At 34.5% G+C, this 19,278-nt stretch overlaps 1 protein-coding gene across 2 annotated transcripts in view; it reads left to right on the top strand.

Moving 5' to 3' along the window:
- The window catches only part of CNTN5 (contactin 5), a 1,277,333-nt gene extending 1,259,634 nt beyond the window's left edge, over positions 1-17,699 (top strand). For both annotated transcript variants that reach the window (XM_038568215.1, XM_038568216.1), the window contains 4 exons: positions 1,553-1,739; positions 2,180-2,292; positions 10,668-10,836; positions 14,980-17,699. In XM_038568215.1, coding sequence (XP_038424143.1) covers positions 1,553-1,739; positions 2,180-2,292; positions 10,668-10,836; positions 14,980-15,083 — 573 coding nt within the window. In that variant the 3' untranslated portion in view covers positions 15,084-17,699. The remainder of the gene's footprint in view (positions 1-1,552; positions 1,740-2,179; positions 2,293-10,667; positions 10,837-14,979) is intronic.
- The last annotated feature ends 1,579 nt before the right edge of the window (positions 17,700-19,278 follow it).

The following is a 19,278-nucleotide window of genomic DNA, read 5'->3' as shown; positions in this document are numbered from 1 at the left end:
AGAGAATAAAAGTAGGACATAAATTATAGGTACATAATTATATTAAATATATGTAATGAAAATATAAGAAGAGATACACAGACACAATTATCTGTGATAAAATAGTAGGTTATCTATGCTTCCAGTTTTAGATATTTATATATTTTTTAATGTTTTTAACCTAATTTCAAGTGATTTCATATAGAGCTCAAAGTGTATGGGTTGATTAAATATATCATCAGGATAGAAATTGAATCATTGGAGAAAAAAATTGAATGAAGAAGTCTCAACCTCAAGGTGTGTGTGACTTCTGACTACTGTTAGTACCTCAACTCTGATTTAAGAAGCATCAAAGAAGCACAATGTTAAACTCCAAATATTTTTTTTGTTTTGTTTTTGTTTTTCTTCTTTCCCATCAGGGGAAAAAATGAGGGGGCAAATAATCCATTTCACTGTGAAAGTAACAACTCCTTAAAAAAAAAAATACCAAAAAGAGAATGTGTGGATTTTTTTTTTTAGATTTTTCTGTAGGTTTTATTTTTTAATTCCTTTTAGATAAGCTTTTTATTTTAATTCCAGTAAAATTAACAGACTGACTTCTTATGGCTATGCTGGAAATGGCAGTCATGCCTAAGACTAAGAATATTTCAATAAAAAACAAAAACCCCTCACTGCCCACAATGTATAGCAGCAACCTTAGGTGAAAGCCTCTGGAAAATGTGGTGTTTGGCTTTCTAGCTTCTACTGTAGACAAAGTACTTGAAGAAGGATAAGTGATCTACTTCTTTCACCAAGTAATTAATTGGGGGAGGAGGAGACAATGTTCCATTGTTTTTACTACAATAAGTAAGTAGAAGAATAAAAACTACTCTTTATCCACTTAAATATAGTAACATTCTAATGTCGGACATAGTGTTAAACTTTAGGTATACAAAGAAAATTATTTAAATTTACAAAGCGTTCAAATTTGGGATAGGAGCAGCTACCATGAGCTTATAATCAGGAAAGATCATCTCGATGCATAAATTGTGCTTTGATAGAAAAGTTCCTTTCTGTCTCCCTCCCATATCCTAGCAATGTGATATGTCTACATTTAGAGCACTCCCAGGTACGGCGAGTGGTCTTTGACACCTCTTCTCTATTAAACCCATATAGCTTGTGTTATTCACCTTTATGAGGGCCCAGAAGGAAATATTATTCATGTCTCTTTCTCAAATAATGCATTCAAAGCTCCATGGCTTTGAAAGGTAAAAGGTTCTGACAACCAATGAGAAAAGAGTGCCTCAATTTCTTTGAATGATCCTTCCTTAATGTCAGGATATATTTTTGGCTCTTTCCAAGCAACTCATGCTACCAGGTTAGAAGGGAGCACCTTTTGTTGCTCTGCTGAGTACTGCTATGACGCACACAGATGCAAATCAGGTAGTGACTAGGACTGATTTTTGCCTCATTAGTAGTACCTGTTAATTGAGTAATACAAGAATGATTTCTTAGGGCTTTAGGAAAGCATCAAACAATCACAAGTATAGAAGAAACTTCAAAATTAATCTGTCGTTTAATAATTTGTTGACAGGTTGGTTATTGGAAAGACATGGAACAAGAAGATGCAGCAGAAACAGTCAAAACTAGAGCGAATGAGTCATCTGTCATTCTGACAGGATTAGAAGGAAATACTTTGTATCACTTCACAGTGAGAGCTTATAATGGAGCTGGATATGGGCCACCTAGCAGTGAAGTGCGTGCAACCACCAAGAAATCTCGTAAGTGACCTGGGCTTTTTGTTTGTTTCAGACAAAGGGGAAACATCTTTTAAGATGTTTGAAAGTCATGTGAGGTACATAATATAAGGAGAGTTGAAGGGGAGTTTTGATTCACAGTCTTGCTTGAATGCTTAGATCTGAATTCCAAAACTAGCTCAGAAAATTTTGCATTCACAACAGATAAAAGTTATCTTCCTGTGAAACAAGGCCAAGCAATTTCGACACAGAAGAAAGATAAAAGAATTCTGGTTCAAAAGCTCAGTAGATGAGCTGGAGCAAATGACACTGGAGCAAAAACACTCCTTATCTGATTCCGGCTGGAAAGAAGCCTATGGTGCCAGCCAACCACTAACCACAAGAAAATACTGAAATACAAAGATTTAAGTGAAGAAATGTAATCAAGACTCTTTGTCAGTTCACTTTCACTTTTTATTTTGCAGCCCCTAGTCAAGCACCCAGCAACCTCAGGTGGGAACAGCAAGGCTCCCAGCTTTCTCTGGGCTGGGAACCAGTCAGACCATTAACCAATGAATCTGATGTCATGGGCTACAAGGTCAGTATAGTTTCCTCACTCTTTTGTATAGATAGTCACCTTGAAAACTGCTATTATGAAGATGTACAATTAATAAGGCATAAAAAAGCCATTAGCGTACCTGTTTTTCCCCAATCATCTTCTACCTAAAACTTAGAAGAAAGCCTCCCTGTAATGGGGAAGCCAAGGCAGTCAAAAACAGTTTTAACTGTGCAAAGCATGGAAAGGGAACGAGTGGGGAAAGCAGTAACAATTTGAATACAGGATGAAGTTGGCTCTCTGAACCAGTGTCAGGACAAGCAGAGCTTATGCAGAGAGTCCTGGCATCCCCTCCCAGAAGACAGACTTTTTCTGGCAGATGACAAAGACTAGATGACTTCATATGAGTGTAAAGACTATTAGTAAAAGAAGAAGAAATGCTAGGGCCGGTACACTGGGTTAAGTTCAAGGAGAGACAGCAAGCTACAAAATAGGCACAGCCCTTCACGCACAGTCATCCTGAAATGTGCCAGCAAGAGAGCTGGAAGTATGAAAGCATTTGGTTTGTTTTTGAAAAACAAGTTTATCGGGATGCCTGGGTGGCTCAGTGGTTAAGCATCTTTCTTTCAGCTCAGGGCATGATCCCATATCCGGCTCCCTGCAGGGAGCCTGCTCCTCCCCCCTGCCTATGTCTCTGCCTCTGTGTCTCTCATGAATAAATAAATAATTTTTTTAAAAAAAAGAAAGACAACTTTATCTCTAATTTTTAAATATATGTGGCCTATGTACGGATTTGGTTGAATTTCAATTATTTTTCATCAGGTTCCATTATTGTCTTAAACTTCATAGAGAACCATATGTTGAATATTATTTATATCAGAAATTTTAAGCATTTTAGTAATATTTAGACTGAAAATCATCATTTATGTGGTTTTTCAATTATCAGAAATGGCAACAGTATTTTGTACATAAAGTGCTAAAGTTGTGAAGCTAAAAACTGAAGAAGTTATAAATGAAATATATTTTTAAGGTAAATAATTCCCATTAATCATATTTTAAGACACAAATTATGTTATTACCTACAGACTATAATTAGCATGGTTGGCAGACACCCTCATTACTCAAACATACACTACTGAAATCTGTTCTAATCCTCAGAGATATTGAATATGATCTTTCGAGGGAGGGCAGGTGAGCCATTTTTCATACCCTTCTCTTAGTGCTCTTCCTATACTCTTACCCCAAATAACCATGTCTTTACAACTTTCCTCTAAGGCAAATAAACCCTCGATAATTAGAGATAGCAGTATGGTCAGAAATGGTGATAGACCTTCCGAGAGCCAATCTAACATCATTAGATATGGTAATCAAACTCCCAAACTAGAGAGGCAAGGTAGAAAACAAGGAAAAGTGACATGAAAGCATATGTCAGAACCAATAAGCATAAGGCACCTCTCAGGTACTAATACTTGAAGAATATGTGAGGTTGAACATAGGGTTCCCAGGCAAGGTGATCCTTCTTTTGCTCACAATTACCCCATCTATCTCTGTCACTGTTCTTCCTCTTTATATGCGGCTGTTTCCCCAACTAGATTATATATATAATTGAAGGCAAAAACTCTTTCTCATCACTTTATCCCCAATGCTTCTAGAATGGATGAATAAATTAACTAATTTAACCCAGCTGGAAGTATATCATGCAATTACTCATATGTGTGTATTATCAGATGTGTTCTTTTCCAGTATGATCTTCCCATTTGTTAGGTGTAGCTGGAAAAGAGCACTAGCTTCTGAATCACTTTCATTCAAATCCTAGTTATGTAACTCTAAGCAAGTTGCTTAATCTTTCTGTGTCTCATTTTCTTAATTTCAAAATGGCACAAATAACAATAAAATAATATCTATCATACAAGATTATTTTAAGGATTAAGATAACTTACGTAAAATAGCATATAGCTGTTAGCATATAGAAAGTGCTCATTTCAAAATAGCTACTATTTATTCTAATTGTTTTGGGAAAAGGATATCTGATTAGGTGAAATTTTAACAAAATGAACTTATCTTTGAAAGTTGCATGCCAGCTCTGTCTTAAAGAAGACGGCACAGGTTAACCTTGGAATACCTTCTTGCTGGCGGAAGAATCATTAGCATATTCCATTTTAGTTGTATAAGTTAATAACAAGTAGGTACACATTGATAGAGGACTTTTTTCTTTTATTTCCTTGAAATGGTTATACTTTCTTATGTCCTGGAGAAGAAAGAGTTCATTCCTAAAAAAGGAATCTGCTGATAACAAATGGAGTGAGACCTCAAAACCTGTTCTTTTGCAACTAAATCTTGTTGTTGTTTTTTTCCTAAAGATTTTATGTCTTTTTTCATGAAACACACACACACACAGAGGCAGAGACATAGGCAGAGGGAGAGGCATGCTCCATGCAGGGAGTCCGATGTGGGACTCGATCGGGAACTCCAGGATCACGCCTTGGGCCAAAGGCAGGCGCTCAACCGCTGAGCCACCCAGGCATCCCTGCAACTAAATCTTACTAGAGCATCTGATGGACAGGATAATCCTCAGTGAGAGTCCTATTGGCAGAAATGTCACAAAGGGCCTGAGAGAAAGAGGACTTTAGGCAGATTAATGACTGAAGCTTAATGCAGAGCCTAGATTCTACTGGGCAAGTCTGATTTTCACAAAGCAGGTGGCTAAGGATGAAAGCTCCTGCTAACACAGGTACAGTGATTGGGAATGTGATTAGAAACAATAGCTGCAATTTTAAAAAATATTTTATTTATTTATTCATGAGAGATACACACAGAGAGAGAGGCAGAGACACAGGCAGAGGGAGAGGCAGAGGGAGAAGTAGGCTCCAGGCAGGGAGCCCTATGTGGGACTCGGTCCGGGACCCCAGGGTCACACCCTGGGCCGCGGGCAGGCGCCGAACAACTGAGCCACCCAGGGATCCCCGTAGCTGCAAATTTAAACTACAGAGATATAACCCAGAGAACACAAACTTGTAGCCCCCTTTTCTTAGCATGACTTTGAGGAAAACTCCTCCAGCGTAGGCAAGGATCTACACTGCATATAAAGAGCTGTACCATCTGGCTGGAGGTTCACACAAGTATGGAGTGAACTCAGCCTCGGCTGAGCATGACCTCTTTAAGTTCTACCACAGCCCCTAAATTACTACCAGACCAAGAGTAACCTAATCATTGAATCAAGAATGCCAGCATATATACCATACATACACACATATACACATATACACATACATCTTAAGCACAATGACATAGAGCAGTCACAAAAGATTAACAAAAATAGGAACAACTCAGCATACTCTTTCTCCATCCATGAGGTAATTTGAGGTAGAGGACTTCCTGCTAAACAGAGTACAAGAAAGCTTCCACAATTAATTGTGATATCAAAAAGAGAAGTAAATCTATTTTTACTCTTTGTCTTTGCCAAGTTACTTTACTTTTAAAAGCAAAAGAGATCAGTAGAAATGAACATAGTGTGTAGGTTTGAGGCTGGGAAACTTTGAGTCCATACCTGAGGTTTAAAATGCAAGGACTGTGTATTCCACCTTTTGTATTAAGTCCAAAGTAGATGAATTCAGAAAACTCTTCATCTAGAAGTTTTCCAGAATGTGAAAATGATTGAAAAGTGATAAATATGGAGGAAAAATAGATTTGTTCTCCAGACCTGATCCATAAATAATACACTCAATTTTTTTCTTATACTTAGGATACTAAATACAGAATTGAATTCATTCTTTAAAAATAAACCTCAAAAAGAGCATAATAAAGTAATGATAATAAGATAAAACAGTGGAATTTGACATTCAATCAATCCATTTTCTAAGAAGTGTGGATCTTAGTGCTTTACTTATTTCAGAGATTGAGGTATCAACACATATAAAAACAAGATGTTAACCGAGAAAGATATGATGAGAAATTATGTGCAACGTGTTAAGAAGATAAACAGGTCTCTTCATCATAAATCAGGGACCTCAAAAATGACCAAGAATACAGTGGAAGAAGGATGGAATCAAGCCGTATATGGCTGTGTCAGAGAAGACACATTAAAAAGAAATCCATTCAGATAAATGTTAACTATTACCTAGTTGTGAAATTTCTTACTGCTTTTTGAGATCATCCAAGAGATCTTAAGCATCTTGAGATTTTAGCAAGTCCATATTTGATAGCAATAATTTCAAGATATCACAGCTTTCATTATAAAGTAAGAGAAATAGAAGCTTGAAAAACCAGAATAATATTAGGAAAAGACTGTCTCGTGAAGATATGGCTATAAAAACTATTCTCACTCAAATAGAGTAACTCCCCATTTTAAAAGTTAAATCTAATTTGGGAGTTTACTTAGTGTATTTATAACTTCTTCAGTTCACTATTATGCCTTTGTTTCTTACATTTCCCAAGTTGAAAACAGCCACTTTATTATTAATATATAATTTATAAGTGATTGTGAAAATGAAGCAAAAATTTCAAATAAATTTTTTCTAATTTAATGTTTTTTTCCCAAATAAACACTTTTAATGAAGAAAATGTAATTTTTATAATTCCTCTCATGTGGGGTCTGTATCTAGCATCTTTAACTAATTTTGGCACATCTACTGCTGGCTTTCCTAAAGGAATACCAATAACAAAGCTGTGGAATAAAGCATATTCAGCCATAATTCTCTAATTATCTTGAGAATGGAGGAATGTTTTCCTTATACTATGAAAGAAGTTTACCAATATAATAAAGTAAAACAACCATCTTATCTTCATCTTATTCTCATATAGATTTAAGCCCAAGTGAAAGGGAAAATAAATATTAAATGCCCAGGAGCTATAGTTAGTGGTCACTTGTGCAAACATCCCATTCCCCACTAGGAGAAACTTCTGTCTATTCAGAAAACAAAACAAAACAAAGCAGTCAGAAGGAATTTGGGACAAGGACCTCAGGCTACATACCAAAGAAATGTTTTCTAGGCTACATCTAGACAGTATCGTTTCCTAGATATATAACCCTTTCTCTATGTTTCCTCCCCCCTCACGTCTACTTTCTGCCTATTTACAGAGCCAGGCAGAGGAGGGAAATATCAGGCTCAAGGTTTACTGGTTATTATGTGTTCCATCAATATAGACAGAAGTCTTTATTTATTCAACTTAAATATCAGGGCCTTCCAGACTCTTGAGATGCATGTACACTTGGATTGATATTTGATTCCACATCCTACAGTATTCTGAAGACCACCTCTATATTTATCCAACTTCTCCAGGGAACTTAATGTCTTTGTCCATTCTAGTCTCACTGACTTCCTGTATCTTGAAGCTGGTCCTTCATCTGATACTCACTCCACATATGGGATTCAGTCTCTTTCTTGTGATACTCACAAATTAAAAAGACTCCTATATAATGGCTTATACTATCCTCTTACATGTGGTTATGCTTGAAGTTTTTTATAATAAAATATTTTTAAAAATAAAACAGAAATGGCTTACATAACATCAAATATATATATATTTAGAAAGTAGACTTGATAGAAATGTTGGCAGCAGTGGGTCGAGTGAAAAGCATACCATACAAGCCAATATCTGAACAGTGCCAGTTCCCTTGCCCATAGGAAGTCTCGTTCTTAAAAGTGCTTTTGGCCGTCGTCCAGTCAGTGGTTTCTCACTGCTGCTTGTGGCCCTCCGACTTCTCTTCATCCTGCTACTATCATCTTGCTGACTTCTCCGCACCCTCCCATTGCCCCTGGGACTTAAGATCCCTCATCCTCTGTAATGAAGAGCACCTGTCCCCTTGACTATTCCCAAGATGCTCAGCTGCTGAACAGGCCTCCCGTTTAATAGGATACAGTTTTCTCAAGGGTACTTTTGAGTAAAACCAGTAAAAATTTACTGCTTTATCCTTAAGCCTACTCACAACATTATTGTGTCACCATCAGACATATAGACTAACCATTTCCAGATTATGTGTTTCAGAATAGCAGTACCACATTAATTTTTGTTCAGAATCACTTCTTTTAGATAATTCACCCCTCCCAGCTTGTTAAGTAGAATTTGAGAATAAATTTGAAAATACAATTTCCTTTATGCTGAAAGATAGCTGTCATCACAACTGCCATTCTGTAAATGTCCAAATTCTGAAAGTACTCCTTGGACTCCTTATTGTCAATAACTACTTTTGACATGTCTTGATAACTCCTTAACCTTCTCATATTTCTCATTCTCATTTGTTTTGGTAAATCAGGATTTTAAAATAAGCTGAGATTCTCTCAAGCACCTAAGACTAACCATTATTTTAATATATGTTTTCACTGAGTATACCTACTTACTGACTCATAGCATCACATCTCCCTGGATGTTCTGGTAAAAGCCACATTTAATCTCAAACTCCTTTTGCTACCATTGACTGATATTATTCCTGCTTTTACTTTTTGTTTCTAAATCTCAACTGATCCACAAATTTTTCTTCAACTCTGGATTTTACAGCAACATTAGATATGCATTACTAACTGCATTTTTCTTTGTCATAAGAGTTGTAATTTATTGAACCATAATAACTATGTCCTCTAAAATAGTCACTCCCCTGCCAATCCTCACCAATTTACATACTTTCCCATTGCCATAAGTTTACTTTCTAATTACCTCATGTGGATGATCAGAATTCTAATTCATTATACTGCTATAGTCAAAATGAGAAGCATAAATTCTGATATAATTGTTATTTTTTTAAGCTGAAAGAACCTGCTTTGGGCATGCTCTAAGAAATGTTTCTGATTCCCCAAATCTTGACAAAGTACCACTTTGTGCATTGCTATATCACCAAATACATTTTCTATTGCAATATATATCACACTTCAATGCATTGGTATCTGTCTCACTATTATACTGTAAGTGCCATGAGAGCAGAAACCATGTGGTCTTTTCTGTTACGAGTCTCCAATATATAGCACTGTGCCTGGCCCACATGATATGCCCGACAAATATTTGATGATACTCTTATCACTTTGCAACCACATTGAGGCTATGGCTTCCTTCCCTATGAGTATTTTAGTACATACAATTATTACATATGCTAAATACTTTCAGAGAGAAGTTACTTCTCTCCTGAGACCCTGAAGTAAATTTAAATCTGTGAAAGATAAAGGAAGCGAAATGGAGGGACCATTCATTACCAGAATGCAAAAGTAAGGATCAAGTACAGGAAAGCTTCAATATATGACAATATTGTTCTACTAAAGGTTTTTTTCCCCCTCTGTGTAAGTTAGTTCAAGCTCAAAACACATTTTTATAAGAAAAAATTACAAATTTTTATCTAGCTTTCTAAGGCAGTCAATTATTTATGATGCAATTGAAATACTGACCATTGACAATAAACAATAATGGCAATGAAAGAGCTTTCTCTTCTAAGTTTACTATGTACCAGGTCTTATAGTGGGACCACATTTGCCCAGAAAGAAATATGGCGATTGCAGTTTATTTTGTTTGTAGGAGATTATTTTGAATCCAAATCTGTAAGTAGAAACAATTAATATAGTTCTGAAGCAGCTCTGAACTTAAATCAAAATACTAAACTTCTAAGGCAATTTCTTCCCTAACTAGCCACATGGTCTTGTATAAATTGCATAATTTCTATGATCTTTACTTTCTGATATATAAAATAGGATAATTTTATGCCCTAATTTATAATTCTGAAATCATTTACTGTGATACATGTTCCATTCTAGTACCATGGACAAGTGTCAAAAAGGCCTTAACTTTACTACCCAAAGTTTCCAAATGCCACTTCACAGAAAAGCAAACAACCAGAGAAGTAAATAAAAACACTAACATTTTAATTTTTTAGCAATTTTCTACATTGTTAAAGATTTGTTGATATATTTAACAAATTATCTTTTTGTCCTTTGAATTTGCAGATGAGAGCTATGAGTACTCCCTCATGATACTATTCATTTCACTAAGCAAGAATAGAAGACTTTTAGTGATATGCTTCCTCACTACCTACTGCTCCAGTCTCGTATCACTATCCTCGTATGTCTTCTGTTCATGCCATACCCTCATGCTATAGTTCCTTATTGCCTAGGTGTATTTTTTTCATTTTCTCTTATCTTTTCCTAGAATTCACATCCCTTTCTCTAACTGGTGAACTCTACTCATCTTCAGATACTTAGCTCAAACATCACTTCCTTTGAAAAGCCATTTCTAATGCACAGACAGAATTAAACTCTTCTTCAGTATTTCCAAGTACCTTATGCACACTCCGTTGCTGCATATAGCACATACATTTGATTACATATCTGTCAAAGCTGTAAGCTCCCTTAGCTCAAAATGTGACATATAGTAGTCAGTCAATAAACATTTGGAATCCTAAACTGAATATCAAATGTTTAAACCTCTGTTATTATTTCCAGGTTTTTTATAGACAAGAGGGGCACAGCAACAGTCAAGTTATTGAAACACAGAAACCTCAAGCAATAGTACCACTCCCCGATGCTGGAGTCTATGTTATTGAAGTTCGAGCATACAGTGAAGGAGGGGATGGGACAGCTAGTTCCCAAATCAGAGTACCATCCTATTCAGGTAAGTTTTGACATAATAGGCTTAATCTGATGACCACTAACAATGGTAAATAGTGTAAACCTCACCAAAATTAATATGATGGATTGCATGGTTGAAAACTTTGGAAGTCCTTACCATGTTTAGGCATGATCATAAGTCTTATTGGTCATAAGTCTTTTACATCATTTTATTTAGTCTTAGTAATAATCGTATGAAAGAGATATTGTTCATATTTTAGGGAAAATTTAAGTAACTTGCCTAAGATCATACTAAGTTGAAGAACCAAGATTTAGACCCAAGTATGCTCGTCTCCAGGGCCACATATCTTCACCACTACCATAATTATTAACCAGAATGGGATTAAAGGAAGAGAAATTTTACAAATTTAGAAATGAGCAACCAGAGACGCCTGGGAGGCTCAGCGGTTTAGCGCCTGCCTTTGGCCCAGGGCATGATCCTGAAGTCCCTGAATCAAGTCCCACATTGGGCTCCCTCCATGGAGCCTGCTTCTCCCTCTGCTTATATCTCTGCCTTTCTTTGTGTGTCTCTCATGAATAAATAAAATATTTTAAAAAAGAAATGAGCAACCATTCCACTGAGGTAATAAGAAAAGGAAACCAAAGATTTAATAAAGTATGCAAATCTCTCATTAAGAAAATATTAGGCAATTTTCCCTAAAACCCTTGAATAAAAAATACTTAATGTGCATTTAATTCTGGGTAATTATGAACATTATTTATTGAGTAATCATTGTCAAGCAGAATTGTCAGCCTAAAGGAAAGTATCCAGTGACATCTTGTAGGACTCTGCATGTGGCTTTGTTGTATTCAACATATTCATTCATCAATTTGGATTAAAACCAAAAGCATTGCATATGATTTTTTTTGATGCCACAAAGTGAGATAGAAGGGAAATACAAAGAAGAAAATAATTAGACTGAAACGTTGAGGAAAAGCTATTGACATAATACTTGATAAATTCTTACCTAAAAATATCAGATGAAAAAAGAAAAAATAAAAAAAATAAAATAAAAATTAAAATATCAGATGAGATAAGTAAATTCTTACATAAAAATACAGGATATTGTTAGAACAGTTGATAAAATTTGAATAATGTCTATACGTTAGATAATATATATCAATAAGTCTCTCTTTTAAAAAAATTGTACTGTAACTATATAAGAAACTTATTTTTAGGAACTATACATTAAAGTATTTAAGGATAGGCAGCCTGGGTGGCTCAGAGGTTTAGCGCCGCCTTCAGCCCAGGGCGTGATCCTGGAGACCAGGGATGAGTCCCACGTCGGGCTCGGGCTCCCTGCATGGAGCCTGCTCCTCCCTCTGCCTCTCTCTCTCTCTCCTCTCTATGTATTATCATGAATAAATAAATAAAATATTTTTAAAAATAAGTTTAAAGTATTTAAGGGTAAATGTACATCATGTCTGCAACTTACTTTCAAATGGCTCAGAAAAAATGTATGTATTTATAGAGAGAATAGCAATGCAGCAATGATGAAACAAACATTTAAGGAATCTGGATGAATTCTTTGTTCTATTTTTACAACTTTTGGGTGCATCTAAAATTATTTCAAAGTGAAAAGTTATAATTAAAAAAACACAAGACATAGGAAATCTGACATTTTTCAGAAATTCAGATGAAAAGACCTAATAATTTAAATACATTGTGGCCACACTCAAGCTTAATACACTTTATGATTCATTTATAAAGGTATAGCTTCAAGAGCAAAGGACATAATAATGTCTATACATTGATTAGTACAAATGAACTGTTTGAATGTGGGTGTTAAATTTTCAACAGCACCTTGACAGACTAAAGATTATTTTTGATAAGTGAAAAAGATGACAACTCTCTGCTTGCATCAGAAGTCTCAAATTTCTAAAAACAATGATAACAATGAGTATTTACTGAACCCTGATAATGTTCTTAGCCTTACACTAGATGTTTTCCTTTTTTTTTTAAGATTTTATTTATTTATTCATGAGAGACACAGAGAGAAGACAGAGACAGAGGCAGAGGAAGAAGCAGGCTCCTTGCAGAGGGTCCAATGTAGGACTTGATCCAGACATTCAGGGATCATGCCCTGAACCAAAGGCAGACACTCAACCACTGAGCAACCCAGGGGTCCTTCGGTGTTTTTTATATAATGTATTATCTTATTTTATCCTTCTAGCAAACTTCTGAGTATTCTATTATTCTCTGACTCCCCAAGGTTCTTTTCAACTCTAAGACAACCAGATTGTAAAATATCACTTGGACAATATCAGCCCCAAGTTTGAAAGTACTTATAAAAACATCGATTCTTCCATTGTATTGTAATTTCTATTCCGTGAAAAACAAATTGTCAACTTTTATGTTTTAGTTTAAAAAATATGGCTAGGGCAACCCATTTTCTGAGTTTTAATAAAGTGAAAATTCATAATATTGTCTATCTCAGATCCAACAATTGGTTTCATTCTTATAATTTTCCAAAAACCAAAAGTCCTAAGAAGTTCAAGGACTCACTTAATAGCTAGTTGGTTTTGCAACGGGGACTAGAACTTACTCCAGTGTTGTTGCTGTTTGTGTTTTGTTTTGATTTTTTATACAAAATAATCTTTTTGCTTTGTGGATTCTTTGTGAAATTTGAGATATAGCCCCTACTTAGCATTCTGAAAGTGAGATGTTTATGTAAAAGTGTCACTTTAGTCAATTTAACAAGGACTCTGCCACTCTCAAATAAACAGAAAAGTTGTTTTCACAGTTTTTATTTATGCTTATTTATGCATGCTTACATGCACATACCACTCCAGGGAAGCTTTGTCATCATGCCTTTCTTATAGTTCACATATGGCCATGCACTTCACAATAATCCCCTTTGTACAAGGTGAAATACATGTTACATTCTACAATGTGTTGATTAATAGTTCTATTAGTGCTTTAGCTATAAAAATTTTCAAAGGAAAGATTTGCTGCTGCTGCGTGTGTGTGTGTGTGTGTGTGTGTGTGTGTGTGTTTTACCAAGCAAATGATCCCTCAGCTCTTAAATAAACATCTGGATTAAAAATTTGGACACTATTTCCATAGCAAAAATCAAAATCAGGTCCATTAACTGTCAACTCTGGCCAGAGAAGATTTCTTGACAGAAGGATGATTTTAAAAATTAGTTGGTACATTTATTTTGATTAATCTATCATTAAAGTTTTAATCAAGGCCAATCATAAGAACATCTGTTTCCACTAATCCCAGATGAATGACTTTAAGCAAGTTCTGTTATCTAAGCTTCAGCTCCTTCATTGGCAATAGAGGGATAACAACAATATTTACTGCATAGAAATGTTGTGAGGATTGAATCAGATGATATGTATAAGGGCTCAGTACAGTGCATTGCATATAGTAAGCACCCATTAAATACTGATCATGTTGATCATGTTGATGATACTTCAGACTGCTGGCTTGAGGAAGTTAGGTCTAAGGGTAGTATTTAGTTTGTGTGGAGCTTAATTATGTGGAGCTATCAAAACTACCTTAAACTAATCTGTTCAGATCAGTGTGTTTAATCAAACAGCTACTCTAGTACATTAACTGCATACAATGTGTTGTTCCCAAGAAGGAAGAATTTCTCCTGGGCATAGGTAAGAGTAATGAAAGATGGCCCTCCTTCCTTTGCCAAGTTTGGTATGAGAATCTAGAATTTAAGCCTGCTCAACTGAAACAATCAAATCAGTGGCGAACCCATAAGTAACTTAAATAATTTTATTATTATTAAGTTCAAAAATTGACTGAAGTAATTGAATTATGAATTCTTATTGCCACAAACTTTTGCTAATTATTCTTGCTCCCTCTCCTGTATACACTATAGAAATCATTTTATCATTCATACCTGGAATTTGAGAAGTCACTGCATGATTGGTGAAAATTACACTAAATCTCCTGAGTAGATGTGTTTTTTAGAGGTGATATAGCCTTTTAACACAGTATTCCATATATAATTTTGCTTTTCATATAGTTTTTGGAAGCCTCATGCAATGTCTTGTTTTATAAGGACACTCATCAGAAACAAATGCATGTTACACTCCTTTGTCTTACATATCTAAAAACAACTCTTTCCTAGATCAAGCAAAATCAAAATAATTTGTTTCATTTAATACTTCTCTATTTTCACAGGTGGAAAAATCACTAGTGCCCAGTCGACCCTCCACACAGTCTCTCCATCTTCATTATCAATAACATTGCTCTTGGCATTGATGATTCCCTCAACCTCTTGGTGAAAACTGCAGACTTACTTTGCTTTGCTTTATCTTGAAAATAGCAGTGAATAGAGTGTAGTGTAAGTGGAGACCCAGGACCCTGGGATGAGCTTTAAAAACTTGGGACTACACCCAGTGCACTTACAGGAGGTTGGGGGGAATATTACTTATCCATCAGGTTTCTCTTTGGTTTTGTAAATGGAGAGGGCAGTTTTTGTTCCAATAAAATATGCAGATTGTATGTAATGAATTTTTTGCAAGCAAAGGTAATTTCTGTCAAATGTATTCTTTACTTTTTTAATATGTTGGAATTTGATTTTATAACTGATGACCATGAGTGTGTGCCACCCATTTTTTAAGTAAGTGGTCTCTAGCAGATCTGTTTCACATGGAAATACAAAACTGAGAATGAAAAGTTTGCTAAAGACTCTGAGTCTACTGTTTTTCATTTTCCCTTTGGATTACTATCCCAATTGACAAACTAGTAAGAGATATGAGAAAATACTTCAGTTGTGTGATCCATTATAGCATAAATACACAAAAAATTTTTTGAAAAATATTGTGTTACTGCATAGTGAAATAGCAAAATTTGTCAATATGCTTATTCTATATGCAAGTTCTGTTAGGGTAGGGAATAAGCCATTTACATTAGTGGAAAGTAAATAAAAAGTGAGTCCAAATGAATTTAAGTGCTATTGTTTTTTCATTAATTACTGTTATCTAGCTGCAAATATAATAAATGTTTATTTTTAATAACAAAAGATTAAAGTAAAAAAATATATGGTCACTAAAAACTGCAGTCACTGGTACGTTTCCAAGGGTGCTAATTTGAGAACAAAATAAATACAGAAAAGAGCTTTCCCATTTCCCCACCTACTGACAAAATAGATGTTGCTTAATAGATTAATAAAGTCCAAGGTTTTCTTCTAATTGCCAATGATTTTAAGGACAATGAAAATTTGTTGTTCAAATAATGATGCATACATATAGTTTGTGAATTAAAAAATGTTTTAAGCAAAATAAATAAATTTTGATTTTTTAAACACTTCCATGCATCACATACCACTTATAAAATGTTACCAACTATTAAAAAAAAGGCCTTTTGAATAAATTAATTTTTTTATTAAGCTGTGGAAACATGACCTCAGTACTGGGCCTCAGCTAGTCTAACTAGCCATAGACTGCTTGGGAAATGTTCCCCATTTGCTACTTTGAGGGGTCACCATGGACTACAGTGACTCTAGATAGTTGGAAATTCAAGTGAAAGCTTTCTACCTGATGATATATAGAAGTTCCAACTGCCACAGTTCACATCCACCCCAAAAAATGCCTGAAGGGATAGTTACTGTAAAGTCGAATGCCAAAAAGGAGCTTGGAGGAACTAGTTTTACAGATGATGTTAATATGAAAACAAAAATAGTTTCTTTTCTTTTATAAAACCTAAGCCTGTTAATTCTGTTTGTAACATCCTTAACAGTAAGCAAAATGAAATGATATTTACCTTGCACTCCTGGCTTTAGAGGTTAATCCTTATAGAATCAGGATATATTGGAATTTCTGTTCTGAACATCATAAAAGATTGTTTTCAGAGCCATAGCACAACCATCTAAGTTGGTTACTCATTCTGTTTGGGAGGAATTAATTCCAAGACACCTCTAAAACAAGAAGTGATTTAAAAGCTATTTTTAGTTAACAGATTATTATAGTAAATTACTACAGTTGTTGAATAGTGAAGCCTGTGAATAATAACAACCAAGTGACCTTCTTTGAGTGGGAGAAGACTTTCTTTGACCCTCCTTTGGAGTGGGAGAGGCTGGACTTTGCAGATAGAGGAATGCAAACTACTTAGCAGGCAAAATATGAACTCTCATGAGTACAGTGTAGCTTGCCGAAGCAAATTGTGCATCTGGAAAAAAAAGATATAGCAAGAATATTAAAGAATGGGCAAGAATTTTACTTCATATTTGCTTAATCAATTCATTTTCTTTATTTTCCATGATGCTTTATACTAGATTTAGTGAAGGACTTTAAGAATTAAGTTATTACTGAAACTCTCATAAAACAAAGCCCAATAAAATATGCCAACATATGGCAAATGCAAATTAACCAAGATTCCCAACTAACTGATGGATGGTGCACATCTGATAGAATATTTACATGTAGAATGTCTGATGTATTCTTGCAGGAATCAGAGATTAGGGATGTTTTTATTCAACCTGCACAGAATATGTATTTTGCATCCTAAACCTATAAAAAAAAGTTTAAATGTTTATGTACTTATGTATTACATACTTGTTACTTTGTAGAAAGCAGAACAGTATTCCTTATCAAGGTACATTATTTTTCAACTGCAGTACTGAGTGAGCTTTTTCTTGGATGGTATGGTAACTGCACAGTCTTAAATCATTAAAGAGACTGTATTTTTGTATAATGTCAATTGAGCTATGAAGGAAAAACCACTCCTCATATTAAATTAAAAATTTCATAAAGTGAATGTTTTGCATATCCAAACAAAGGAACTATGGACTCCATGTCAAATCATTAAATATATTGTATACAATCTGTATATATACTCTATATAATGGTATATATCATGTGGAAGGCACAGTCAGATAATAGTTCTGTGTACTGTTCTTGTAACATTAGATCTTTTTAATAAATAATTCTCTTTTTATTGACTTTTATCTTCTCTCCTGTCAGCTACATGAGTGACTTTATTTATTTCATGCATACCACAGTATGATCATGATTATGGTAGTGTTTTCATGCTGAAAATACCACAATGTCAGTACTTTGCATGCCATTATGATTTTAGGTTCAAAAATTTCCATAGATGTCCATGTTAGTTTCAATTCAAAAAGTAGAGGCCATGTCAAAAAGTAAACCGAAGAAGAAAAAAACAAATGGGATAAATTTAGGGTTAGACTCATGCTTTATTTCTTCTCAGGAAAGGACACTTCATCAAGTGAGCTTTGTAAAGAGTTTGTTAAATGCATAATTATGCTTTAATTAGAAATTGTCTATCCTAATCCACCCTAGGTATAATTCTTATAGAGTTATTTATTCTTTTGTGCTTCCTTAGCACCATGTGTAATTTCTGTTATACCAGCAATCATATGATTTACAATGATTTGTTTATGAATGCTTCCCCTCCAATCTCTAGGCTATTGATCCTCTAAGGGAGACTATACTATATTCATCTTAAGATTTCTTTCATCATTACATAAACAGTACCTAGCACATATCAACTGAACAATTAATTGGATTTAATTTAATGTTGGCCCTAAAATTTTCCTATAGAACGGGCTTCCTATACCTCGGTGATCATCTAAATCACCTAGGAACCCAAATATCAGAGTTCTGATTCGGTAGGCTAAAGACAAAGGAACTTTATTTTCAAAACCTCCTCAAATAAAAAAATGATACAACAATACTAAAGGGAACTGGGAAATAACTAGTAAAATTTTGCATGGATTTACTCTTTGACCTAGCAATCATATGTCTAGGTATCTATCCCTAATATAGACTAGCAAAAATATATTAAGGGAATAAACAAGATTCAAAACAATGAATATATGCTTTCTTTGACGTAAGAAGTGGAAAAATATATTTATTTGCTAGTACTCTCTAAAAGAAAAGGGAAGAATAAACTTCAGACTAATAAAAATTGTTGCCTATTAAGGAGGGAGAGAATGGGATGTAGGAACAAATACACAAGTAAGATCTTCTTCTCTGTACTTATTTCATAGTTTTGACTTTAGAACTATATATATAAATGTTTTACATTAATTTAAAAATTAAATTAAAAAAAACAAAGCAATCTCCACAAAATAATATAAACAGAAAATAATGAAACTAACTGTATGTCAACCAAATGGTTGATAAGTTAAAATTTCTCTTTGTGGAGAATTATAACCATGTAGATAAGTATTTCAAGTCAGTATTTTGAGAGTATATTCCTAAAAATACATACATACCAAAGACCACACACACACACACACACACACACCCCAAAAAGAAATCTTGACCTACATTCATTATCTTGTGAATAGCATAACTATTATAATAATTTTTTAATTAGCCAATATATGAATATAAATGTTAAAGTATTAGAAGAATGGATTTTCAAGATAAAAGAGATACACATCTGTAAAATTTAAGTTAAATAAAACCTGTAAACTTTGATTTAGAACTATCAGTATGGATTCATAGTTCA

This window comes from Canis lupus, chromosome 21, assembly GCF_011100685.1.
Source record: "Canis lupus familiaris isolate Mischka breed German Shepherd chromosome 21, alternate assembly UU_Cfam_GSD_1.0, whole genome shotgun sequence".
Taxonomy (NCBI): Eukaryota; Metazoa; Chordata; class Mammalia; order Carnivora; family Canidae; genus Canis; species Canis lupus.
This window is presented reverse-complemented; position numbering and strand designations above follow the sequence as displayed.